The sequence below is a fragment of the Kogia breviceps genome, chromosome X (assembly GCF_026419965.1).
Source record: "Kogia breviceps isolate mKogBre1 chromosome X, mKogBre1 haplotype 1, whole genome shotgun sequence".
Classification (NCBI taxonomy): domain Eukaryota; kingdom Metazoa; phylum Chordata; class Mammalia; order Artiodactyla; family Physeteridae; genus Kogia; species Kogia breviceps.
In genome coordinates this window covers 1,501,153-1,524,884 of record NC_081330.1, presented here as the reverse complement: position 1 = coordinate 1,524,884, position 23,732 = coordinate 1,501,153, and the positions used below count along the sequence as shown (strand labels likewise).

The following is a 23,732-nucleotide window of genomic DNA, read 5'->3' as shown; positions in this document are numbered from 1 at the left end:
ACAGAAGCACGCGGCCAAGGGCTGGCGCAGAAGTGGGTTTATTCTGGGTCCACCCACCGAGCCAATTAGGGTGCTAGGGGCGTGAAGGGGATCGAAAGGGTGGGCCGAGACGGTCCCGGGGACGGCCTAGGACTCCACGGCCCGGCCGTTGATGACGCGGATATGGCGGATGATGTCCTGGATGGCTTCCGACGTGGTGCCCTGGCCCCCGATGTCTGGGGTGTGCATCTGCAGGAGACGGGCAAGCTTGGACACACAGCGGGGCCCGGCCAATACCTGCGCCCTAGCCTGCAGGCAGCCCAGGGCTGCCCAGTGCCCCGTGGCCCGCAGGGGCTGGAAGCACCACCAGGAGGGCAGTGATACCAGCTAAGGCCCCAAAGGCCCACTCTGCCTGGTACAGCCCCCCACCTTGGGGGCGGCACAAAGTGCCGGGTCACCATTTCCAGCCCCTCTGTCGTCTTATCGGCTCAACCCGGGCTGGGGTGGGAGGTGGACAGGAGGCAGATGGGGGGAGCCTCACGTTTTCATTGTCCATGGATGCCAAGACGGCCTTGCGGATGGAGGTGGCGTAGGAGTGGAGCCTGAGGAAGAAGGGCAGACTTCGGTCCTCGCGACCTTGGGCGCGGGCCGGGGGCCAACGGCCCAGCATCGAGAAGCCACTTACTTGAGGTGGTCGAGCATCATGCAACTCGCCAGCAGCGTAGCCGTGGGGTTGGCGATGTTCCTGTTGGCAATACTCTTGCCTGTGTTCCTTGTAGCCTGGAAGAGGCGAGACGAAAAGGAGGGGGCTGGGAAACACAAGAACGTCGAGTGTAGACTGCATTTGTGTCAAGTGTCCAGAACAGGCAAATCCAGAGATAGAAAGCAGGTGACTTCGGTGCCAGGGGCTGGGAAGGAGGAACAGAGAGTGACAGCCACAAGTACAAGATTTCTTTTGGGGGGTGAGGAAAACATTCTGGAACTACAGAGTGGGGATGGTTGCACATCTCCGAGTACCTCAGCAACCAATAAATCGTACACTTTCAACGGGTGACCTAGGAAGTACGCGAGCTACAGTTCACAAAAGCCAGTGGCCCTGACACTGCTGGTGGCACTCACCGTCTCAAACACGGCATACACGTGGCCGTAGTTGGCCCCAGCTACGAGGCCGGGGCCCCCGACCAACCCCGCGCAGACGTTGTTGACGATGTTGCCGTAGAGATTGGGCATCACCATGACATCAAACTGCTGGGGCCGGGACACCAGCTGTGGGGCAAGGAGGGGAGAGCCGGCACCTGGAGCACGGGCAGCCCCGGGAGCCCAGGGCAGGGGCCGCGCGGCACGGCAGCCCAACTACCTGCATGGTGGTGTTATCCACGATCATGTTCTCGAAGGTGATCTGGGGGTAACGGGCTGCCACCGCCCTGCAGCACTGGAGGAAGAGCCCATCGCCCAGTTTCCTAGGGGGGACGCAGGACACCAGCTTGGCCACTGCAACCGTCAGCTGGAGGGATGGGGCATGCAGACGCCACAGAAGGCTGGGTTCTGAACTCTAAGCGGTGCGAAGCGCAGGATGGGCAGAATCCCGCGCCACCTCCCCTACGTGTGCACCGCGGTGAGGCCACAGCCGGGACACGGGCAACGGGGCGTAGTCCCGGGCCCCGAGTCCCAGAGAGCAGGCCCAGGCAGCAGCGCGGAGGGGCGAGGCGGGGGGCGTACATGATGTTGGCCTTGTGTACAGCCGTCACTTTCTTGCGCCCGGTCTCCTGGGCCAGTCTGAAGGCGTACTCGGCGATGCGCAGGGACTTGGCCTCGGTGATGATCTTTAGGCTCTCCACCACGCCTGCCACACTCTGAGCAGGGACGAGGGAGGAGAGCCAGTTCCCGTCTGAGCCTGCCCTCCAGCACGCGGCGCCCCTCGGGCCCGGCCTCCTGACCGCTGCCCTGGCCGAGCTCACGCCGCCAACACCCACCTCGTGCTCCAGGCTGCTGTACTCGCCCTCCGTGTTCTCCCGGACGATGAGGATGTCCACGTGCCTGTGCCGCGTCACCACTCCCGGCAGGCTCTTACAGTGGATGACGTTGGCGTAGAGGTCCAGGCTGGTGCTAGGGGCACAGAGGGAGAAGCAGCCAGCAAGTGCAACGCCTCTCTGCTGGCACTCCCACCCCCGCCAAGCCCCCACCCCGCGCACTTGGCTCTCACCGAAGGATGTTGTTTCGGGATTTGTGGGATGGCGGCAGGTTATGGTTTGTTTCAATGTTGCCTGCAGGACAGGAACAAGACCAGCAGGCTGGAGAGGGCGCCCCAGGCTCAGCCGTACCACCATATTCCCCTTTCTGACCCAGGGGACGTGTGCCAAGGGTGACTCCAACAGGAGAACACAACAGCTTCCGGCGGCAGAAGCGTTTCATGGGACGCTCTAGCGTAACTTGCAGCGTAAGCCCCATGGGGGCAGAGGGGAATGTGTGTCTGTGCGTTTGGTTCACTGATGGGCTCCTGGCACGTAGCATGCACTCAATAAATACTGAACAAATGAATGAATGAACAAGGGTTGGCATCTGGCCAGAAGGTCTTGCTAGACCCTGGGTGGGGAATGGCAAGGCCAGGGTCTAGCTGGACAGAAAGTGACCACTCTTGCTTACTAACAGGCTGGTGGCTAGGCTGGCACCAGCAAGGGGACCTTGGCCAGGGTTAGTGCCTGCGTCGAGGAAGCACAAGAGCTCCAGCTCAGAGGCAGGCAGGGGTTGCCTGGAAAAGACCACAGCTTCACCTTGGCTGGGACCAGGGCACCCAGAGGGCCAGCAGCTGCTGAGAGAAGGCAGTCAGAGGGTGCCAAGTAGAGGAGGGCTTTCTCAGGGCCCCCAGGGCCGCCGGCCCTCCAACTCACACCCCGCCCGGACTTCCTTCACCCGGAGTGCCTTGGGCGCCCTGTAGTTGACATGGCTGCCCCTCCACGTGACTGCCAAGGCCTGGGGCTCTAGCCGGGTTCATCTTTGCTCACTCACTCCTCACACAGAGCAGGTAATGGTCTAAAGTTTACAGAATGAGTGATGGAAACGGTTTAAGGACCTGGACCAAACCAAGGCAAACTCAGAAAGGGTAAAGCTCCCATCTGTAACATCCACAGCTGTGCCAACTGGAACTAAGGCGGCAGGCAGAGGGTTAGAACTGCATCTCTGTGACATCCGGTTTGCGAAGAGAGACTCTGAGAGTCCAAGCTGACTCCAGCAGAGAGGGCTGCCTCAGGAGGGAAGAAGCGGGTGGAAGGGAGCGCATCCCTGGACAGGCTCCCGCAGAGCCTAGTGCCACCAAGACCTCAGAACCGCAGCATCAATGGAGCCCCAGCGACAAGTGTCAGCTTGGAGGTGAAAGGAGTCACGTGCGGTGCCCCATCCTGGCCCCCGAGCTCACCCTTCAGGGCCACGCGGTTCCGCCGGATGGCCATGATGGCGTTTCGGATGTCCTCCTCGTCGGCGGTGGAGCTCACGTGCACCTCTTCGAAGTCCACAGGCACACATGCGTGCCTGGGGCAGAGCAGGGTCAGGGCGGCGGCCCCAGGCCTCCGTCCGGGAAGCCTGCCCGGACCACTGGGTGCAGAGGCCTCTCCCCTGCTGCTGCCCACCCTGCCCTGGCCCTGGCTGAGGGGAGACTGAGCCCACCTGCGCCAGCTGGTGTGGGCTCACACTCCACAACACCGTTAGTGGGCCTGGTTCCACCCTCCCCGTGCTCGGGCCAGCCTGGTAGGATCGCAGACACTGGGACAAAGGGCCTCCCACCACGGGCTCGCTGCCCCTCTCGGCACGAAGTTCTCAGGGTCCCCCTGGCTGGGCCCAGGGGCTCTGTACCTGAACACAGACTTGACGTGCAACATGAGCTCTGGCCCGATGCCGTCCCCTGGGATCATGGTGACCGTGTGCCGCCCACCATACTTAGCCGACGGGGGCTAGAAGGACGGGGAGGCCTTCAGTCCCCTTCCTGCCTCCAGCACTGACCCAGGCAGAAGGCCCACTGGGAGGCGCCAGCTTGGGGTGCCATACCCCTACACCCTGCCCCAGGCACCCCAGGCAGGGCTGCTCACAGCGGGGGGCGCTCCTGGGCCACGAGGACAACAGCAGAAGCAGGCCCCACCCCCGCCCGGACTCGGGTCAGTCCCAAAGCAGCTAAAAGCCCCAACCTAACAGGCAGATGAGAAGAACACTCACAATTGTTTGTTGCTAGACGCGGGACAGGAAGGAAGAAGACACAGGTGAGCCGAGGTTGGAGGAACAAGGCTTTGCTGGGGAATGGGGCCGTTTCCCTGGGGCGCTGTCTAGCACGGCTCAGGGGAGAAGCGGTGGGCAAGCTCTGGAGACTGCACCTCAGGGGGAGAGACACAGAAGGGCACGGAGCCCAGAGGCACGACACACGTGCACGCGCACACACACCTCTGCACCCACGCCTGCCTGCGAATGCACCCGCATGCACCTGTACACACACAGACGGGCACACGTGAACATCAACACACGCGCGTGCATGCGCACACTCGGGTGGGTACTTACTGAGAAGCTCCTCCGGGGGGCTTCGTGGGCACCTAGAACCTGGCAAAGAGAACGCAGACGCCAGTGGTTGCTGTCTAGCCCAGAAAGCCAATCTGGCGAGGGCCAGCCACGCTCCTGGCAGGGAAGGCGAGCGCCCTCACCACGCCCCGACAGGCCCTGTGCCTCAGCCGTGCGCCACTGTCGAGCGCACAGCAGCACACAGACCGGCCCGTCGGGGCACCGCAGAGGGGCCTCCCGACGCTTTATGCCTCCTTCAGGTCCCTGGTCAGTTTCTTAAGAAATGTTTACATGCCCCTCCCCACCTTTTGTTGTTTCTGGTCTCCTTCAGCCAACTGTTCTCGCTCAGTGACGTCTGTGACTTGGAAAGGGTGGCACGGCAAACGCAGTACAATAGGGAAATCGTGATAAACCACTGGGCCACCACGACCATCATCTACGTCATTTTAAAAATCATGTTTCCTTATTACAAAGGCAGCATGTGGACAGAACGCGAAGACCACAAGGAAGAAAACAGCACCCAGCCCCCGTCCACCCAGAGAGAAGCACTGCTGCCACCATGGGGAACAGCCCTCTAGAATCAGAAATCTAAAAATGCAACCATTTTCAGAAGAATAGCAGATGCCAATCTTTCGGAAGGCTTTCACGAAGGACTGCTAGACTGCTTCGTGGCCTACATGGATGACAGATGCCCCCCCCAACTTGAAACAGCCGCGCTTGGTCACATCAGTGCCACGCCTGACAGCTTCCAAGCAAAAGCCACCCGAGCCAAATGGGACAGGTGCTCAGAGTGACCCATCTGGAGTCCCCACACTTTCCTGGAAGAAGAAGCCCACGTCCCAGCTCCCACCGCAGCGCGTCTACAGGCCCACACACTTTCCTCCCTGTTGTGCCCCACCTGGGCGCCCTTCAATCCGGAGACGGGGGCAGGGCCGAGGTGCTCCTTCTCGCTTGGGAATGCCCTGCCACTTGCCTGCTGGGGCAGCAGCAGGTCGTTCCAGCCAATGGCAGAGCCACTGCGGCCAGTTCCCAAAGAGCCGTGCCTTCCTGCTAGAAGTCTAGAAAGCTCAAGCAGACGGTGACCGCCCCATCTGAGTGTCCCGGGCTGGCACTCAAGGCTCCCACTTGCACAGGGCTCTGGCAGCACAGGGGTCAGGAAGGGGGTGACTAATAGGACAAGAGGCCCTGGGGGTTTCTGCTGATCCATGGGGCACCGGGTCTGCGCGTGGATGCACACTTGGGAATTTTCAGTTTCCCTTCAAGCAATTGTCAGTATGTGGATTCATCTTATCTGTAGGCTCTCAATACAAACTTGTGGATGGTGTTTGTATTGAGACTGCCTTTCCTCCAAGAAGTCTTCCCTGATGCCCTAAGGTTGCTGAGCTGTTGGTCCCCCGGGGCTCCCAAAGCCCTACCCACCCCACTCCCTTCCCCCCAACCACAATCTCCCTAGGTTATCGCTGCTGTGCTCCCTCTCCAACCCCTAAGCCCCTGAGAGTGGACACCATGTCTGTCTGATCCCCTGCTGTCACCCCAAGACCGAACAGAATGCCTGGTCCAGAGCTGGGACACAAAAAACATTTACTGAATGAATGCACATATCAGAAAATGAAGGAAGATATGATGGGCTTTGAGGCTAGGGAGAACTTGGTCCAAACTCTCCATGAACTACTCTTGGTGGCAAATACCTTAACCTTGCTGAGCTTCCCACCCTTACCTGAAATCCACAGAATAGAGGTGCCTACTTTATCTGACTGCTGGAAACATTAAGCAAGAAGAGGTATGCAAGCTGTTCAGTCGCTAGAAGGGCATACGGGGCTGTGCAAAAGCATACGCCCCCCCCTTTACCCCACCAGCCCCTCAGGCCAGTATTCAAGGCTGCTGGCCAGTGAGGGGATGCTGGGCTGACCCCTACAGCTCCGAGCAGTAACTCCTCCTGGGTTTCAGCCCTCTGAGGTCTACTGGCACCCGGCAGGTAACCTGGCCATGCCGATGAGCCAGCGCTCACATCAGGCCTGACTCTGCATCTGCGCAACCACACCCCACCAGACCCTGGACCCCATCATTATCACCAGGGCTGAACCTCTCTCTCACCTGGTCCCAATGCTAGATGTTCCACCCAGCTTTGGCCAAAGACCGGAGAGCTCTCAGGATAGTGATTTCCCTGACCTTGCTCTGGACATATTCAGGCACCTTCCTTCAGGAAGTTACAAAGGTTCTGTGAAGCTACCTATCAAAGGAGCCCAGCATAAGGCAGGATGGGATATATGCATGGGTCTCCAGCTTGCTCATCAAGCAGGAAGGTGGACTGTTACCCTCGTCCTTTGATAACGCCACAGAAAGAAAGGAGTCCACAATGGTATGCATCCCAGCCGAAGGGCTCCCATGCTCCACATCCTAGTGAGGTTTCTCTCTTCAGCATGTTTCTGTTGGATCAAGTACCAATGGTGGCTGCGTGTTTTCCCACGAGGTCCCAATTAGTGGGACCAAAGATCTGGGCTTCATCTCTAAAAGTTGCCATACCCAGGACAACCAATCTCAGGGCAAGGCGTTGCCCAGCTAGCAACCTTTTACTGCCCCCCATCCCTGCCCCAATATGGACACAAGCACACACACAGGGGAAGTCAGGGAGGAGACAGATGTCCCCACCAAGATCCTACAAGAGCCTAGCTGCCAGGGACCTCTGGAAAGCCTCTGGTGAGCAAGTGGGAGAAGTCAGCATTTTAAACATAATGTCATAAACCAGAAGCTGTTACAGGGCAGTCTTCCCCAGGGATCAGAGGGGGGAAGCATGGCCGAAGACATGTCCACAAGTAGTGTCAGCAGAGTCACAGAGTTCTGGAAGGTCAGAGTTGGGTGGACCCTTTGAGACAGAGAAGACACTGGAGCCCAGAGAGGTCAGACCTCTCGTCCCTCAGGGCCAGTCGTGACTCGATGACGCTTCAGATGGCTTCCAACCCACCCAGGGACTAAATTATCCTCATTCAAGCGTGTCAAGAGAGAGGAATCAGACCCGAATAACCAACCAAGATCCTAAACAAAGAACAACGGAAGCAAAGCCCTCGCGGCCTCCCAACCCGCCAGCTTCAAGAATCCTAGCTCCTTCCCATTCCAGGCGCCTGCGGTGGGGTGGCGGGGGGCGGGGAGGAGGCTCTGGGGCACCGGCAAAGTCCGATTCGCCACCTCCACTGGAAGAGGTGACAAAGCGGTCCACAAAAGGGAAACCTGAAGAGGAAGGGAGGCCAGGAACCTATTCCCAAGAGGGCAAGAACAAGGCGGGGGTCCCACAAGGACACTAGGGAGGTAACACTGCCCGCCGGGGTCCACTCTCCCCGCCCGTCGGGAGCTCCCCCGCCACAAGATGCAGACCCCTGAGAAGCCAAACCAGAATCAACTTTGGCTAACCCCTTCACCGACAACGAAGGTGGCCAATCAACCCTGGCCCGCAGCACTCTCCCCTCCCCTCACGGGACCCGCAGCCAATCGGGCCCCAGGACGCTCCGAGAGCGGCCGCCGCCGGCCTAACCCCGGCGAGGTGCAAGCACCCCTCAGCGAGCGCCGCGGCTGTTCCCGTGGCCCGCTCCTGCTTCTTACCTTCCAAGGACGGCAGAGGAGGGCTGGCCTGAGCACTGCCTTCACAGCGCCGCCCGCGGCCGTCGCCACCTTCAGCGCCATGATGGAAAGTGAGAACTGCCGCAGGTTCCGACTCGCAGATGCCGCTCTCGCGAGAGTTCGGCGGGGCGCGAAAGCCCCGGGAGGGGCGTGGTTCCGCAGTGCGCATGCGCACGGCCGCGCCGGTTCTCACGCTCTCTTCCGGCGCTGACGCCGCCGCCGCCGCCATCTTGGGGGGGAGGGCAGCCAGCTGGGCCTCTGGTCCGGGGAGGGGACACGTCAGTGCCGCCGGCGACGTCACAGGCCCGCCGGCCCCTGATTGGCTGCTGCGGCCGCTTACGCGTCGCGCTTCCTCGTCTGCTCCTCGTGTTCAGGGGAGTCGCTCTCTTTTTCCCTCGGCAGAGAAGAGGCGATGGCGGCGCTGGCATCTCTCGGCGCCCTGGCGCTACTCCTGGTGTCCGGCCTCTCCTGCTGCTCAGGTAGCGGCCTGGCCGGAGCTCGTTTCTGGCGAGCCTCTCACCCACGACTGGTGGTGCGTGGGGGGAGGAGGGGTGCGGGTGAAGCGGGGGTCTGGGCTTTCTTCCTCAGAGAGGCAGGTGGTCTCTGGTCGCGGCAGCTGAGGCCACCACGCGCTCCTGCACCACACACGTTTACCAAGCAGCCGGGCTGCTGGGAGAAACAGCCTAGTCTGTCTCCCGTCTGCTCCCGCGAGGAAGAGTCCCAGAGCCTCTCCCGTACGCCTGGCCCCAGCTCCAGCAGGAAAAATGACACACGTCCCTGCTGCCACTCCAGGAGCTCCCGGTCCCGGAGGGGGGTCGGACAGGAGCAAAGCTCTGCAGCGCCGGGCTATCGGAGCGAGAAACTGGGCCGGTGGAGAGGAGCCACCTGTCCCGGTGCGGTGGGGCCAGGCCTCTCCAGGAAGAGAGCTCTGAGTGAAGAGGGAGCAGGGACGGTCCAGGCAGAGGGGCCCGGAGTGCGGGTGAGTTAGAAAGGAACTGAAGAGGGAAAGATGAGTGGGCCTAGAGTGCCTACATCAGGCGGTTGATTTGTTTCACCTGAGGCCTTGCCATATCCTTATAGGGTTTTTCAGCGGAGTCAGATGGCTTCGCATTCTTGAGAGGTTCTTAACACTTAGTGGCAGGGTTGAGCTCAGACTGGAGTCCAGAAGTTTGTTTAGGAGGAGGTCCTTGCAGGAGCCCACCCCGGGCCTGGGAGCCTGGACTGGGTCAGGGCCACTTTCAGTGCATCCACTTTACCTGTCCTACTTCAGGCCAGCGCCCTTGATACCTGCAGTGTTTCACCAGCCTAACTGGCCTCCCCGCCTGCACCCAGCTCACCTGCTCAGGAACTCCCCCATGCTATAGCCAGTGATGCCTGGAAAGAACAGACCTAACTAGAAAGCCCCTGTGTGCTCCCCCGTGTCCATAGGAAAAAGGTCAAGTCTAGCAGAGCGTGGAAGGATCTGGGGGGGTGTGGCTCCTGAGAACCACCTCCCACCCACGTTCCCAGGCATCTTCCTCCCGCCATTCCAGTCCCACAGCCTCCTCTGACTGCTTCAGCCTAAGTCACGGCCCTGCCTGGACACCACATTTGGAGAGCAGTTGGCGCTTTGTGATTTAGGTGGCACCTTTCCTTCCCTTTAGCCTCTGGCAGTGTGGAGATGACTACAGCAGCATCCTTTTTCTCAGTGCAGCCCTGTTCAAGGGGACAAGTTATTCTTATGGACCCAGACCCTCTGCCATTTCTTTCCCTCCGGAAATGCTGGGGCCAGTCGTGGCCTTCTGTCAACTGTCTGGGGTAGAGACCCTTTCCTTCATATCAAAGCCTCCCGTAGATTACCAGCAGCACCATGCTTTGTGTCTGCAGTGGGCGCCTTCAGTAAACTGTCCAGAGCCATGCATGGCTCTGAATTGAGGTCAGCCTGGCCCCGCCGGGCTTCTGGGGTCCTCCAGGGCAGGCTGCATCCCTAAACCATTGCATGGCTTCCTCGTCTGCAGGTCCAGGCACAGACTCGAGTTGTGCAGTGAATTCAGGCAGCACGCCCCCGCCCCATCCCTACACACACTCACCTGTTCTTCTGCCTGTACGTTGAGGTTTCACCTGTACAAAGCCTTCCCATCTCCCTTCCCCTGCCTTCCTTCGAGGCCATCCCACCCCTCTTTGCCACTGTACTTCTGACTGATCATTTGGATCTGTCTCCCAGACCCTACCTGGCAGGGTCCAAAGGACCTTTGTATTCTCAGCTGATGAGCTCTGGGAAGTGGGGTTAGGGTGGTCCCTTCTGCCCCTAACCCAGCAAGCACAAGCCAGGCCTTAGCCATTCATCTCTGCCTCTCCGCAGCAGAGGCCTGTGTGGAGCCCCAGATCACCCCTTCTTACTATACCACCTCGGATGCTGTCATTTCTACTGAGACTGTCTTCATCGTGGAGATCTCCCTGACTTGCAAGAACAGGGTCCAGGTGAGGCAGCGGGGGTTCAGCCAGGAGGGTGCGGGGGCGAGAGGTGAGCAGTGAGCCTGAGACCTTGGGCAAGAACATTCCTCTCGCTTGCCTGCTCTGCTGCATCTATGTGCACTGATATAGACAGACACCTTGCTGTGTGTGGAAAGAGTATATGTGTGAAAGGAGAGACAGCCCGGCTCAGCCCCCAGGCTCCTGCGTCCCTTTACTGGTTGATCTTTGCCGAATTTTGTGTACACGTGTATTTCGTCATTTCAAGACCAAGCAGCCCTGGCCTCAGCCTCTGCAACCTAAAGGCGCAGAGAAGGAAGGAAGTTGGGCCCTTTTAGGTACGGTCTTCCTTAGGCAGCTCATTGGGTGTCCGCCACCGCGATACCCTCTTCCAGGCTCAGAAGAAACAAGAACACTTCACTCATCCTGCCCCTGTTCAGTTAACAGGCCTGCTGTGGGTTAGGGAGGCCAGGCCATAGGGGAGATGTGGCCCCCAAGGAGGGAGACAGACGTGGAGAGTCGTGGCAGGCTGGCCTCCGTGGCTCCTGCACGGTACCCCCGCCAGACACACCTCAGTCCCCGGCTGTGCCCGGCGGCCTCCTTACCCGCAGGCCAAGGGCGCTGCTGCCGGCAGCCAGAGAGGGGAGGAGGTGACTCTCCTTTTATCCCCTCCCGCAGAACATGGCTCTTTATGCTGACGTCAGTGGAAAACAGTTTCCTGTCACCCGGGGCCAGGACGTGGGCCGATACCAGGTAAGGGATGCTGTGGTGGTCACTTTGGCGGGAGGCCACCCGTTCACGGGTGTGGCTTGAAGGCCGCGCCAGCAGGGCTGGGGTTCTTGAATTTGATGCACTGGCCGTGGCGCCACGTGTAGTGCCCACCCCCTGCCGAACACACCCCCCCAGGTGTCCTGGAGCCTAGACCACAAGAGCGCCCACGCAGGCACCTACGAGGTCAGATTCTTTGACGAGGAGTCCTACAGCCTCCTGAGGAAGGTGAGTGTCCCCGAAGGCCACCCAGGCCTGCGGTAGGGGGGGTATAGCCCACTGCCCCAGCTGGCTCCACCCTGCCATCCCCTCTCTGACTTGGAGCAGGATGGCCGGTGGGTGCCTTCCGTGTCGCTCCTTCGCCCGCGTTTCTCCTTCCACGACTCTGGCCATGTGCCTGCCTCTCCCACCCCGCCCAGCATCGCCCCCTGACCCCAGCACCTCCCGCACAGGCTCAGAGAAATAACGAGGACATTTCCATCATCTCACCTCTGTTCACAGTCAGCGTGGACCATCGGGTGAGTGGCCGGAAGGGGCTGGCCCGCCATGGGAAGGAGGGAGCAGGTGGCAAGCCTCGCCTTCTAGGGAGAGCTGGGGGCTGAGCCAAGTGGACCAGTGTGTCTTCCCGCCCCAGAAGGAGGGTGGCTGGAGTGGCTGGCCTTCTCACCCGTCCCTCCCCCGAGAATCACTTTGGTCTCCTTTCTTGCAGGGCACCTGGAACGGGCCCTGGGTCTCCACTGAGGTACTGGCCGCTGCCATTGGCCTAGTGATCTACTACCTGGCCTTCAGCGCCAAGAGCCACATCCAGGCCTGAGGGTGATGCCCCCCACCCCCCTCGCTTCTTTCAATAAACAGTTACCAGCTATCCCGAGCACCAGGGCTGTGTCACACACACGGGCAGAGCTGGGTGACCGGCATCCCTCCACCTGCCTAGACGGCACAGGCACTAGGCGCGGGCAGGTCTGGAGGTCCCCTTCCTCCTTGTGTACGTTTACTTTACTCTTGGCCGTTGTTAGCGCTCCCTTCTCAGCCCCCTGTGAAGCCTTTGGGACCTAATACCCAGTGCCACCGTCTCCCAGGGCTGCCTGCCTGGTTCCAGGCGGGGCACGGGGCTGTCTCTCCTCTCCGCCCCCCAGTCTCTGGCAAAGAGTGGCCTTGTTCTCCGCTTACGGAGGGGCCCTCTGACCACCTGCCATTTTGAGGGCAACTTCCCAGGGCAAGTGGCATGGGGAGCTTCCCCAAAACCCAGCAGTCAGCAGCGCACGTAGCCACAGCCCCGCCTGGCCTTCGGAAGGGCTCCCGTGTTTGGAGCCCTGGGCGAGAACCACACGCTGAAGTATTCGCTGTGCTTTTCCTGCGAGACTCTGCGAACGTCCCCGTGGAGCTTATGCGGTCGACGCTAGTCCTCCAGGTAGCTGCCTGGGGCTGGGGGTGGCCTTTCCAAGCTCCGCTCCAGCGTGGCGCCTCCCGGGATGCTCTCGCCTCGCGGTGTCGGGTGGGGCACGGAGAAAGGCACAGAGAGGACCCAGACCCCCAGGCCTCCAAGGAGCCCATCGTTAGCCCTTTCCAGTCCGGCTGTGTGCCTCCCCTCCTAGCGAAGCCTCTCTCTGAGCACCTGATGTTCTTGAGACACCGGGCGGGCGTCCCTGTGCAGGCTCCATGCTCCACGTCAACCCGCAGCCCTCCCACCAGCCCAGTTTCCCTGCTGCCACCTAATGGCTGGGGAGGTGGGGGGCCTGGGGTTCAAAGGGGCTGCATGCAAATCCCAGGGGAGCCCGTTCCCAGCTGCACAGGTTTGCTCAGCTGTGACCTGGCTTTCTCCAGAGTGTCGGTGAGGGGTCATTGGCATCAGCGTCCATCAGCTGTTACCAAAGACACGGCTGTGTGAACAACAAGCCTCCGGGGAGGCTGCACCCAAAAAGGAGGCCCGAAGCCTGCGTGAGTGGGCAGGGGTCTCCTCTGGCCTTGTCCTCCACGGGAGTGTGGAGGGACCCGCCTGGGGACCTCCTCCAGGCCAGGGGGCGCCAGCTGTTCCCTGCCCCTCACCCTCGGTCCGAGCGAAGCGGGTCAGCCTGGGGCAACTGGCAGGAATAGGGAGGCTCTGAGGGGGGAGCCCCGTCCTCGCTCCGCCCCCCCCAAACGGCACAACAGGAACCACGGGGCCAGGCGAGAGCTGCTGGCCGAGTCGCTTTCTGCATCCCAGACAGGCAGGGCTGGCGGGGCTCACGTGGCGCTGCTCCTCCTCCTTTTAAGGGGGAAAGTGGCAGCTGTTGGCCACCCAGCGGCTTTTTGATCCCAGCTCCACCACTCCACCCAGTTAAGTCACTGGTCCAGTGCGCCGGTTGCCAAGGGCTTCCAGATCTCCTGGTGTCAACATTTCCCGGAGCCAGTGAGAGCCAAGCCCCAGCACCAGCTTTCACATGGCCAAGGAACCCCAGGATCCAGGCCTGTCCTGGTCCCCACCCCGGGAATCCTGGGCCTCTGGCACCCCACCCCAGAGCAAAAGTGAGGTGCCTCTAGAGCCACCAAAGTGAGCCCCCAGCAGCCAGAGAGGGATGCTCAGGGAACAGGTGGCCTTAATCTCCAACTCCAGCCAGTTTTCTGCAATGGGCTGGGTCCTTGGAACCCCATCCTTCACAGGGGCCTATATGGAGCGTCCCCTCCCAAGGAATGGGGCTGGTCACAAGTTGACGCTCCTAGCCCCCAGCTCCAGAGGCCTCTGAGAGGTAAGAAGAAGGTGGCGTCTCGTGTTTGCCCCTTTTCATCAACAAGCCCTTTCCTCCCTTGAAGCCACTGCTGTTCTATGTGACATGCTGGGTCTTCCCTCCCAGCTGTTAAGACAGCAGGGAACTCCGCTTCTGGGAACACAGGCTCAGGTTTCTTGCTCGCGCCAATCTCAGCAAATTAGCAAAATTAACGAGATCTACATTGCTCCTTCAAGAATTTTTTTTCTTTTTTTTCTTTTCGCGGTACGCGGGCCTCTCACTGCCGTGGCCTCTCCCGTTGCGGAGCACAGGCTCCGGACGCGCAGGCTCAGCGGCCGTGGCTCACGGGCCCAGCCGCTCCGCGGCATGTGGGATCCTCCCGGACCGGGGCACAAACCCGCGTGCCCTGCATCGGCCGGCGGACTCCCAACCACTGCGCCCCCAGGGAAGCCCCAAGAGAATTTTTAAACGTATCCTCACCCACTTAATGTGCTGGCAGCGTCCTGTGTCTTTTCAGGAGACTGAGCGCCTACTCAAGGGCTCACCGTGCAGACGGTACCCCTGGAGTTGCTGTCTTTGGGGCCTTGGCCCCAGCCAGGACTTAACAGGGTTCCTGGCACTGAGCAGATGCCCAGTGGTTTGCTGTGCTGAATGGAACCTCTGGGCGTTCCCGCAGCCACCGGGTACTCATCTGGTCAAAAGACACTTCTTTGCATCTTCTGAGGGCTGGGCACTGCGGGGTCCCCAAACAGGGAAGGAAGCTTGTGCCTTCCAGAAGCCTGTTGGCCCTTGCCCCCGCTAGGGCGCTCCCTGAGCTGCAGAGCGGGGAGGGAGAGGGTGGAACCGCTTCTCTAGGACTCTGACCAGAGCAGGGGTGTTGGCCTCATGCACACGCCAGCTCCAAGCTCAGTCGCCAGTCCCGAGACAGGTCTCTGGCATCCTTCCTGCACCTGGGCACCACCCTTGTGACCGTGGCAGACCTCTGAAATGATTCTGGTGGCTCTGTCCCTCCTCCCGGAGTGCTGGAGGCTGACTTCAGAACACCTTGCTGTTGCTCAGCTTTCCCCTGACCCGCCCGGCCCCACGCCAGCGCCCGGTGCTGGAGAATGAACACGAGGAGGCCGGGAGTCACCCTCGAAGGCAGCTTGCTTTATTCTCGCGATGCCGGCAGGGGGCGGGGGTGGGCAGCCTGTCAGCCTTCCATCTGAGGCTCTGTGAGCCGGGAAGGGCCCCGGAGGCCAGCTCTCACTAATGCACGGGTCTCTGAGGGCCGCCCGGCCCACACCGGCAGAGTGGGGTGCAGGGCGTCTTCTCCCCAGTCAGCCCACCTGGCAGGGCCCCCGCCTGTCACGCAGCTCCAGGCCGCTCCCTAGCTGCGCGTGGGTCGTGTCACCAAGGTCTGCTGCTACTCGTGGGACTTGGCTTCTGGACCCCCTCACAGCACTCAGGAGACAAGCCGAGCTCCAGAAGGCGTCCGGCACAGCCCTGGGCTCGCTTCCTTCTTGGACGGACACTGACCCTTCAGTCCCGCAGTCGCCGGGGAAGGAGGTGACCTCCAAGGTGAGCCCGGCAAGCCACAAAGGAAGCTCCCAGTCCCCACACCTCGGAGCGGAGGCCACCTGCAAAGCTGCTTCCCGTTCTTGCCTTCGTTACCCCCCTCCCCGCCCCTCCCCCCGTCGCCCTCCCTTGCTTCCCCCCACCCCCCTCCTTCCCAGCTATCACTCGGGGATCCCACCTCTGTCAGGCTGCCTGAGGGAGCTGCCAGCCCTCGGAGCAGGTCCACAAAACAAACGAACCAAAACGACAGCAACTGACAAGCACAGAAAAGGAAAAGAACCACAAAACTCAGGGTTGCCTTTGTCTACAAGTGACGGACATCCTCTTGTGCTTAGGACAGTCTTTTTCGCCTCTTCTTTGCAGCCGGCTTCCCTGTCCCCAAGTGCCCGCGCTGAGAGCGCTCTGGAGGGAAGTGCGTGTGTCTGCGTGCGTACGTGTGTCTCGGCTCGTGTCTCACACACACACACACACACACGCACACGCGCGCACGGCTGAAGGGGGGACCGGTACGGGTCTGCCCCCAGGCCAGCTGTTGATGTGGTCGCTGTACTTGGGGAGAAGGAAGTCACCGATGGAGAGAAGCGTCCCTCCTCCTTCAGGGGCTTCTGTCTGGTAACGAAGGCCCACGCGCACACACAGACGCACGCTAGCTTCTAGGGGAGAGCAGAAGACGGGGCCCCGGCAGGCTCAGTGGCCCCGGGCCCAGGCGGAGGCCCCGTGCCCCGGAGCCCAGCTGGGCTCAGACAGTGGTGACAGAGAGCAGGGGGTTGTAGACCCGCTTCCCGTCGGCTGAGCGCGTGCCGTGGGCCAGCATCTCCTGGATGGTGATCCAGTTGTCCAGGATCTTCTTGTTCCGCTTCTTCGTGGCTTTGCGGTGGCTCAGGGCGATGATGCTGAGCTCGGCCCTGCTCTCGCCGCTCTGCGGCTCCCTCAGGCCCTCCAGGCGGCTCTGCATCATGAACTCGCGCCGCTTGCGCTGCTCCCGGGCCCGGCTCAGGTGCCGCTTCCGCTCCTCCTTGCTCCAGTAGCGGCCCATCTTCATCTCGCTCGCCGCGTCGTCGTCCGTGGTCATGCCGCTGCGCTCCTCCCGGATCTGCAGGGCCCGGGCTTTCAGGAGGCGGTCCCGCACTGGTCGCTTGGCCACGTAGCGGGTCCCGTCGCTGCGCACCTTGACCTTCCACTCCATGCGGGGCGCTTCGGTGGCCGCCGCCACCGCCACGCCACCCCCCCGAGGGCCGCCGGCCAAACTCAAGGGGCCGTGGCCCAGCTCTTCCAGACGGCGCGGCGGGGCCAGCTGCGTGCAGCTGTGGTACTGCTCGCCGTCCTGGCCCTGGCCGCGGTGGCGCCGCGACAGGTAAGGGCTGCCTTCGGGGCCCACGCGCTCCAGGGTCACCCCCGCCTTGGGGCCGCGGCGGCCCCGCTCCTCCGACTGCTGTCTCCGGCCCAGCTCGGGATCCCGGGAGAGGGATCGGAACTTGGCGGGACTCCCCTGCGGAGGGGCAGCCTTGGGGTGGGCGGCGGCAGGGGCCCCGGAGGGGGTCCGGTTCAGGTTGGAGTTGCCCCCGGCGGTCGCCCGCCTCAGGGGGCTCTCGGGCAGGGGCTCCGCCAGCAGCGGAGTGCTGCGGCAGCTCTCACCCGTGTTGTAGGCGCTGGTGCTGTCCTTGTCCGACTTCTCGGGCAGCTCGGAGATGTCAGACAGCTCGTGCTTCTTGGGCTCGCCGGCGCCCAGGTCGTAGAGGCTCTCCTCCTCCAGCAGCCAGGCCTTCATGCAGCGCTCCCGCAGCTGCTGCATCTTCTGCGCGCGCAGGATGTTGCGGCACTTGAACTCCAGGTGCCGCAGCTCCTCCTCCAGCACGGCCACCTCGTGGCCCACGCTCTCGTTGCGGTTCACATCCAGGGCGCCGTGGCCGCCGGCGGCCCGGGGCAGGAGCAGGCCCAGGGGGTTGCCGTTCTCCAGGTGGCGCTTGATCTCCAGCAGCTCGCGGTAGCGCTCGCACTCCTCATCCGTGAGGCCCGGCACGTCGCCGCCGCCCGGCCCCGCGCCCTCGGCCGGCAGGGAGTCCGTGCTAAAGTGGAAGTCGCGGCTCTGCAGGGCGTCCCCCTGCAGGCCAAACTTGCGCAGGGGCCCGGGCGTGTTGGCGGTACTCAGGGGCTCGTCCCCCAGCAGGTCATGCTCGGAGCTCTCCTCGTTGCGCGTGCTCTCATCCGTCCGGCCCACCCCGCTGTCCAGCTCCTGGCTGTTGCTCAAGCCCGGGCCCGCATCAGGGGTCCCTTTCTCCTCTTCATTTCCAAGCTGGAGCTGGAAGATGAGCCCCGCTCAGTCTGGGACCCACCAGTGGGGGCGCCGCGGGGAGGAGGATGCCGCGCTGCCCGCCCCGCCCCCCGCCCTTCCTCCTTCCTCACCTGCTGGGCGGGGGGCGACGTCAGCCTCCGCGGCCGCAGGTGCCCCTCGTTCTCAGAGCCCAAATCATCCAGGAAGTCGTCGCGGTCACTGTCCTTCCACCGCTTCGCCAGCTGCACACAGACCCATGCTGTGCCCGCCGCCCGAAGGACCTCCGCAGACAGTGGCCCCACTTGCGTCTAGGCCCAGCCCACTCAGCCATCAGAGGCCACAGAGGGAAATGGGCCCCGGACCTCCCCCCACCCTCCATCAGTGCCAGGTCGTTGGCACGTTTGTGGCCTAGTCGGCAGCTTTCAAAACAGCAAGCCCCACGTCAGGGGCCCCAGGACGCCCTACCGGGCGCACACACCTGGCTCTCGGGCCGGGCCACCAGCAGGGAGATGTTGGTATTCTCCTCCTGGCTCAGGATGGCCACTGCCTCCTCCCGGTTCTGGACGTCCACGCCATTTATCTGTGGCAGGCCAAGGGACAATCAACGAGGACACCAGGCCTGGCTCTGGGGCAGGCTCCAGTTGAGCCACAGGGGTCCCCTGGCAGGGAGCTCTGGCAGGATGGAGACAAGTGGAAGGTGCCGGGGGGCGAAGACAGCCCGGCCCACACAAGAGCACACGTGCTCAGAGCGGCGTGCAACGGGACCCACGCTCACGTATGGGGCACGGAGGGCCAGGCTGCTAAGGGGCCCGAGCAGAGACGCCAGCAGAACCCACGGGCACACGGGAGCCACCCGCGTGGTTGTGCAGGAGGGAGGTGAGTCCTAGCCCTGGTCTCAGGCACGGCGGGAAGCCCGGCGTCAGGCTGGGCTCTGAGCAGGAGAGAGCTGGAACCGGCTAAGGAGAGCCGGCGGGGCCTGCGTGCCCTGCTCACCTGGATAATGCGGTCTCCCTCGCGGATGCGGCCGTCTTTGGCTGCGATGCTGTTGGGATTCACCTGCAAGGCACGCGCGGCATGGGGACTCGGCCCCCTCCCTAAGGTGCCCGTCTGGTAGGAAGGGGCAGCCTCGCCTCAGAGGCCCCGACGTGAACGGAGGGCTGAGTTTTTGAGCATGGCAAAGTATGGGAAAGTACCCAGCACCTGCCGGACGCGTGGCGGAGAAGAACCCCCGTGGTTACCAGGAGGGCTCCTGACGGACGTGGCGGGAGAACACAGCCTGCCTTGCCCCGCAAGGCCCCACTGTTCCACTACGGGCACAGGTCTCCTGGGGAGGACTGCCTGGCTGGACACACCCCGAAGCCACCGGCTGCCCCGGCCTCACCGACTGGCAGCCTCCCTGTGACGCTAGGCCGGCCCCTAGGGGGCAGCCTCAGAGCCCTGGACGGCGCGGCAAGGCTGTGGGGATGGGGTGGCGTGGGAGGCTTCACGTGGTGCCCCGGCCCCCTCAGAGGTGCCGTACAGATGGGCATCCAAGTCCAGCTGTCATGTCCCGGCACACAGGAAGGCGCACGGAGCTCCACTGCCTTCTAGAAGATCCCAGCCCCCTGTCCCGCCTTCATACCTCTCCAACGTAGATGCCCAGGTCCTCCTCGTCATCCGTGCGGTAACAGACCATCAGGCCCAGCTTGTCCCGGTGGCTGGTTTTATACAGCTCCACCTCCTGCCACGAGGGGGGTGCGCGAGCAGAGGGGAGAAGCTGCGGGGACGGCAGCCTCGGCCCCGCCTAACCCCCCGGACCGCGTCACCTGGGCCGAGTTCCCAAAGGTCTCTCTTACCATCCCAAATGGCACATGCGTCCTGTGGTGTCCCCTGCTGGGAAACGCCCGAGACACACACAGGACGCACAGCATACAGACACGCGTGGGACACGGACGCACCAGCACACACCGACAGAGGGACCTCACCCGTGCCCTCCCCAGCTCAGCCCCGTTTGGCCCTTGAGCCATGCGTGGGGCTTCAGGAGCCAGGCCTGAGCTGGGCTACAGACAGACGCCCAGCAGCTCACCTCATACTCCAGCTCTTCCAGATGGTCTGCCTCCTGCGGGACGCCCTCCATGAACTCCGCCGGGTCGTAATACTCGTGGCCGATGGGGGGGCTGCCCAGGAGAAGCGGGGCGTCAGGCCAGCCATCCACTCCCCCCTCTCCCTAGCCCCGGCTCCCAGCTGGCGGGTCCCAGTGCACGCGGTACGGAGCCCTGCTCGGGGTGCAACCGCGGGAGGCGGCGGCCCAGCTCTTCTGTACCCCCTCCTTCTGAGCTACGTGCCTCTATGCAAAGACCAGGACTGTTTCTTGAACAGGAGTGCGAGGGCATCTGCAGCGAGGACCCAGGCATGCCTAGCTCGCCCCGCCCTGCCCCGCCCCGCCCCATCCCGTCCGCTAGCTCAGACTCCTCTAACCATGCCAGCCAGCAGGGACCGACTTCTCCCAACTGCGCATGCCCCTCCCACCTGGCACCGGCCCCACTCCTGCTGGGCGCCCAGGAGTTACCCAGGCCCTGGAGGATTGCTGGGGAGCAGAAGAGGGCCCAGTCTCTCTCTCCGGGGGCGGCCCTCCTTGCCCCGAGGTTAAACTTGCCTACTGCCGGCCCCAGGCCTACCTCTCTGTGGAGGAGGGGATCCCGGGACGACCTCCCTGCCGCCCGGGCTGAGTCTAGCGAAATGAGTCAGCGCTCACACAGTCATGAGCCACCAGGCCCGGATGAGAGGCCCTTCTTCCCAGCGGGCCAAAGAAAGAAGCCGAAGAAATGGAGGAAGTTCAGAGCAGGGAGAGGAATGGGACAGACAAGGATGCAAGAAGATTCAAGGGGTGATGCTTGTGAGGCAGAAGATGATGGGGCGGCAGAGAAGGAGAAAGGATGGAGGAGGAGGAGCTGAGGACCTCAACCTTCCGGCAGCAAGGTCCCGGGACGGTCCTCCCTTGGCCCTGGGGGTAGATACAGTGGGGAGCCTGCGTGTCAGGACCCCCAGGCCCATTGACCAGCTGGTGTCCAGCCAGAGGCTAGAGGCCCGGAGATTCCTGAGCCCTGGGGTGAGACGGTCAGCTCTGGAGGCCAAGGAGCCTGCTTCCTGCCCGGGGGCAGCCAGTCGGGGTCTCCCTGCCACGCCCAGAGCTGCGACAGTCTGGTCTCTGGGTGGCACGGGGCAGCCACCCCAGGTGGCTTGCCCTCGCTGGAGGCAGGGCCCGGGGCCCTCCTGAGGGCAACTCACAGCTCAGACGGGACGTACGGCTCCAGGGTGACCATGGGCGGGGTGGGTGCGCGCAGCTTGCCCAGCGCCATGATGTGCTCGAAGGTGATGTCGGTCTGAGTGCCACTGTCCACCAGCTGCAGGTCGAGGGAGGGGCCATCCCCCCGGAGGCGGGGACTGCGTCTCAGCACCTGGATCACCAGGGGCTCCTTGGAGGCACGCAGGGCCTCCAGGGTCTGCTCCTGAGACAGCTTGGAGAGCTCCTTCCCGTTCACCTGCGGCAGAGACGTGACGTGTCCCCGTGAGGACCCGCTGAGGCCCTGCTTACCCCTGGGCGCCCTCATGCCCAGGTGAACCCCACTTCTCAGCCCTGCACCCGCACAGTGCCACGCCCCGAGGGCCGGCGAGCCTCGCCCTGGATCCCCTTCGGCCGTCCTCCTCCCTCGAGCAGCACTGAGGCCAGAGCTGGTGTGAGAAGATCGCGGGGAGCCCCCTTGGCAATGGCCGAGCATCTGCTCGGATCATCCAACACGTCAAGGTGGAGTCAGTCAACAGATGGGTTCAGGTGGGGCAGTCCGGAAGAGCAAGAAGGCTCAGAGGACAGGGTCTCTGTCCTCAAGGCAGCAGCGACTCACCACAGAGAAAAGGCCAACACACACCGAGCCTAAGAGAGGTGCTGAGGAAGTGGCCCTTACAAGACCACTGTTGCCCAGTCTTCAGTTCTCACAATGCCACCCCCTCCCCGGGACTCTCCGGAGAAGGGGTTCTTCACAGAGATGCCCAGTGCAATTGCAAAGTCATGTCTTCCGGGCTGCAAGGAACAGGCCAGCCCTGGATGTCGTTCCAGGAAGACAGGCTGTCAAAGGAAAGCACGAGGAGTCCTAGGGACCCCTGGCCAGCCAGTGGCTCCTCTGATTCATGGAACCCAAATGATCACCTTGCTGCTACTTGGTTATGTCCTTGTAGATAGTAGTTTCAGTTTTTAGGTTCCCCTCTCTGTAATCTTCGCATGGTCAGAAAAGATTGTTTTAATCAGAATCAGGCTTGTCTAATTATAAAAACAACAGTTTCATTGTGGGACATTTGAAAAATACAGAAAACCATAAGGAAGAAAACAAAAATCACCCACCATCTCAGCGATGTAAAAGCTGTGAATGTGTTGGCATATTTCATTCCTGCTCTTTCTTTCCGTTTGTGACTGCAAACGTTTTTTGTATGTTCTGTACCGATTTTCTATGTGTATCTTTGTGTAATCTATGGTGGTTATGTTAGAGAAATTTTCCAAAAGTGGAACTATTGGATCAAAGGGTATCAAGGAAACAGCTTGTCAACCACGAAAGTATTAGTTGTAAGAATGTGGTCAGCACAGCCCAAGAGGATCAGGATAGCCGGAGAGGCTGCAGCTATAAAGCGAAGAGGGAACGGAGCCCGCGGGGCCGAGTGCATGGGAGAAAAGGGCTGGCTGCTGATGTGTATTCGGGGAGGCGTGCGAAGGGAATGTGAGGACTGGCCTTGAAGCCCTTAGCAGAGCCAAAACTGCCAGGAAATGCTTGAGGCAGCATTCAACACAGCCGGTATCGACCTTTCCATGGAACAAACTTACAGCTAAATGAATTTTATTAAAAACCAAGGCAAAAGCAAACATGCATGTTCCCTCTATAAACACCAATATTTAACATTTAACTCAACCCTCACGATTCATTAACAAAAGAAAATTTAATAAAGTCGGGCAGATGTGACTACAGGAAAAACTACCTCCAATGAATCTGGCTGCTTTCAGAACTTTGAATAAAAGAAAAGTCAGTTTTACTGAAACCATGTCCTCTAAGATCAAGAACAAGACAAAGTTGTCCACTCTCACCACTACTATTCAACATAGTTTTGGAAGTTTTAGCCACAGCAATCAGAGAAAAAAAAGAAATAAAAGGAATCCAAGTCGGAAAAGAAGAAGTAAAGCTGTCACTGTTTGCAGATGACATGATACTATACATAGAGAATCTTAAAGATGCTACCAGAAAACTACTAGAGCTAATCCATGAATTTGGTCAAGTAGCAGGATACAAAATTAATGCACAGAAATCTCTGGCATTCCTATACACTAACGATGAAAAATCTGAAAGAGAAATTAAGGAAACACTCCCATTTACCATTGCAACAAAAAGAATAAAATACCTAGGAATAACCTGCCTAAGGAGACAAAACACCTGTACTCAGAAACTAAAGCAATGATGAAAGAAATCAAAGGTAGATACCAACAGATGGAGAGATATACCATGTTCTTGGATTGGAAGAATCAACATTGTGAAAATGACTCTACTACCCAAAACAATCTACAGATTCAATGCAATCCCTGTCAAACTACCAATGGCATTTATCGCAGAACTAGAACAAAAAATTTCACCATTTGTATGGAAACACAAAAGACCCTGAATAGCCAAAGCAATCTTGAGAACGAAAAATGGAGCTGGAGGAATCAGGGTACTGGACTTCAGACTATACTTACTACAAAGCTACAGTCATCAAGACAGTATAGTAGGGCTTCCGTGGTGGCACAGTGGTTAAGAATCCGCCTGCCAATGCAGGGGACACGGATTCGAGCCCTGGCC

The 23,732-nt window shown here is 61.0% G+C and overlaps 3 protein-coding genes across 11 annotated transcripts in view; 1 reads left to right on the top strand and 2 right to left on the bottom strand.

Annotated features, from left to right (window-relative positions):
• Positions 1 to 22: 22 nt before the first annotated feature.
• IDH3G (isocitrate dehydrogenase (NAD(+)) 3 non-catalytic subunit gamma) lies at positions 23 to 8,259 on the bottom strand. 4 transcript variants are annotated; one of them, XM_059049606.2, is made up of 13 exons: positions 8,110 to 8,247; positions 4,519 to 4,557; positions 4,183 to 4,194; positions 3,826 to 3,923; positions 3,392 to 3,504; positions 2,183 to 2,243; positions 1,953 to 2,085; positions 1,699 to 1,832; positions 1,337 to 1,439; positions 1,099 to 1,245; positions 665 to 759; positions 521 to 581; positions 23 to 228 (listed from the first exon to the last, which is right to left on the bottom strand). In XM_059049606.2, exons 1-13 carry the CDS (start codon positions 8,188 to 8,190, stop codon positions 127 to 129), a joined length of 1,179 nt encoding a protein of 392 aa, XP_058905589.1. In that variant the 5' UTR covers positions 8,191 to 8,247; the 3' UTR covers positions 23 to 126. The 4 variants fall into 4 exon arrangements, 3 of the variants coding, with proteins under 3 accessions (XP_058905589.1, XP_066879021.1, XP_058905590.1); XR_010838542.1 differs by lacking the exon at positions 4,183 to 4,194 and having other exon boundaries at positions 665 to 887; positions 4,501 to 4,557; positions 8,110 to 8,250; XM_067022920.1 differs by lacking the exon at positions 4,183 to 4,194 and having other exon boundaries at positions 4,501 to 4,557; positions 8,110 to 8,259.
• Positions 8,260 to 8,466: 207 nt separating this feature from the next.
• Positions 8,467 to 12,211, top strand: SSR4 (signal sequence receptor subunit 4). Of its 3 annotated transcripts, none has more exons than XM_059049613.2 (6): positions 8,467 to 8,606; positions 10,472 to 10,587; positions 11,257 to 11,331; positions 11,485 to 11,574; positions 11,799 to 11,864; positions 12,056 to 12,211. In XM_059049613.2, the coding sequence occupies exons 1-6, from the start codon at positions 8,540 to 8,542 to the stop codon at positions 12,158 to 12,160; spliced, it is 519 nt and encodes a 172-aa protein (XP_058905596.1). In that variant the 5' UTR covers positions 8,467 to 8,539; the 3' UTR covers positions 12,161 to 12,211. The 3 variants fall into 3 exon arrangements, 2 of the variants coding, with proteins under 2 accessions (XP_058905596.1, XP_058905595.1); XR_010838543.1 differs by having other exon boundaries at positions 8,480 to 8,606; positions 10,469 to 10,587; positions 11,674 to 11,864; XM_059049612.2 differs by having other exon boundaries at positions 8,493 to 8,606; positions 10,469 to 10,587.
• Positions 12,212 to 15,179: 2,968 nt separating this feature from the next.
• The window catches only part of PDZD4 (PDZ domain containing 4), a 29,026-nt gene continuing 20,473 nt past the window's right edge, over positions 15,180 to 23,732 (bottom strand). The window contains exons 1-8 of one of the 4 annotated variants that reach the window (XM_067022916.1): positions 21,148 to 21,232; positions 20,615 to 20,863; positions 19,946 to 20,036; positions 19,502 to 19,600; positions 18,874 to 18,936; positions 18,359 to 18,460; positions 18,012 to 18,122; positions 15,180 to 17,907 (exon numbers count right to left, since the gene is read on the bottom strand). In XM_067022916.1, the coding sequence (XP_066879017.1) occupies positions 16,348 to 17,907; positions 18,012 to 18,122; positions 18,359 to 18,460; positions 18,874 to 18,936; positions 19,502 to 19,600; positions 19,946 to 20,036; positions 20,615 to 20,622 (2,034 nt within the window). In that variant the 5' untranslated portion in view covers positions 20,623 to 20,863; positions 21,148 to 21,232 and the 3' untranslated portion in view covers positions 15,180 to 16,347. The other 3 variants (XM_059049603.2, XM_059049602.2, XM_067022917.1) reach the window with 3 other exon arrangements.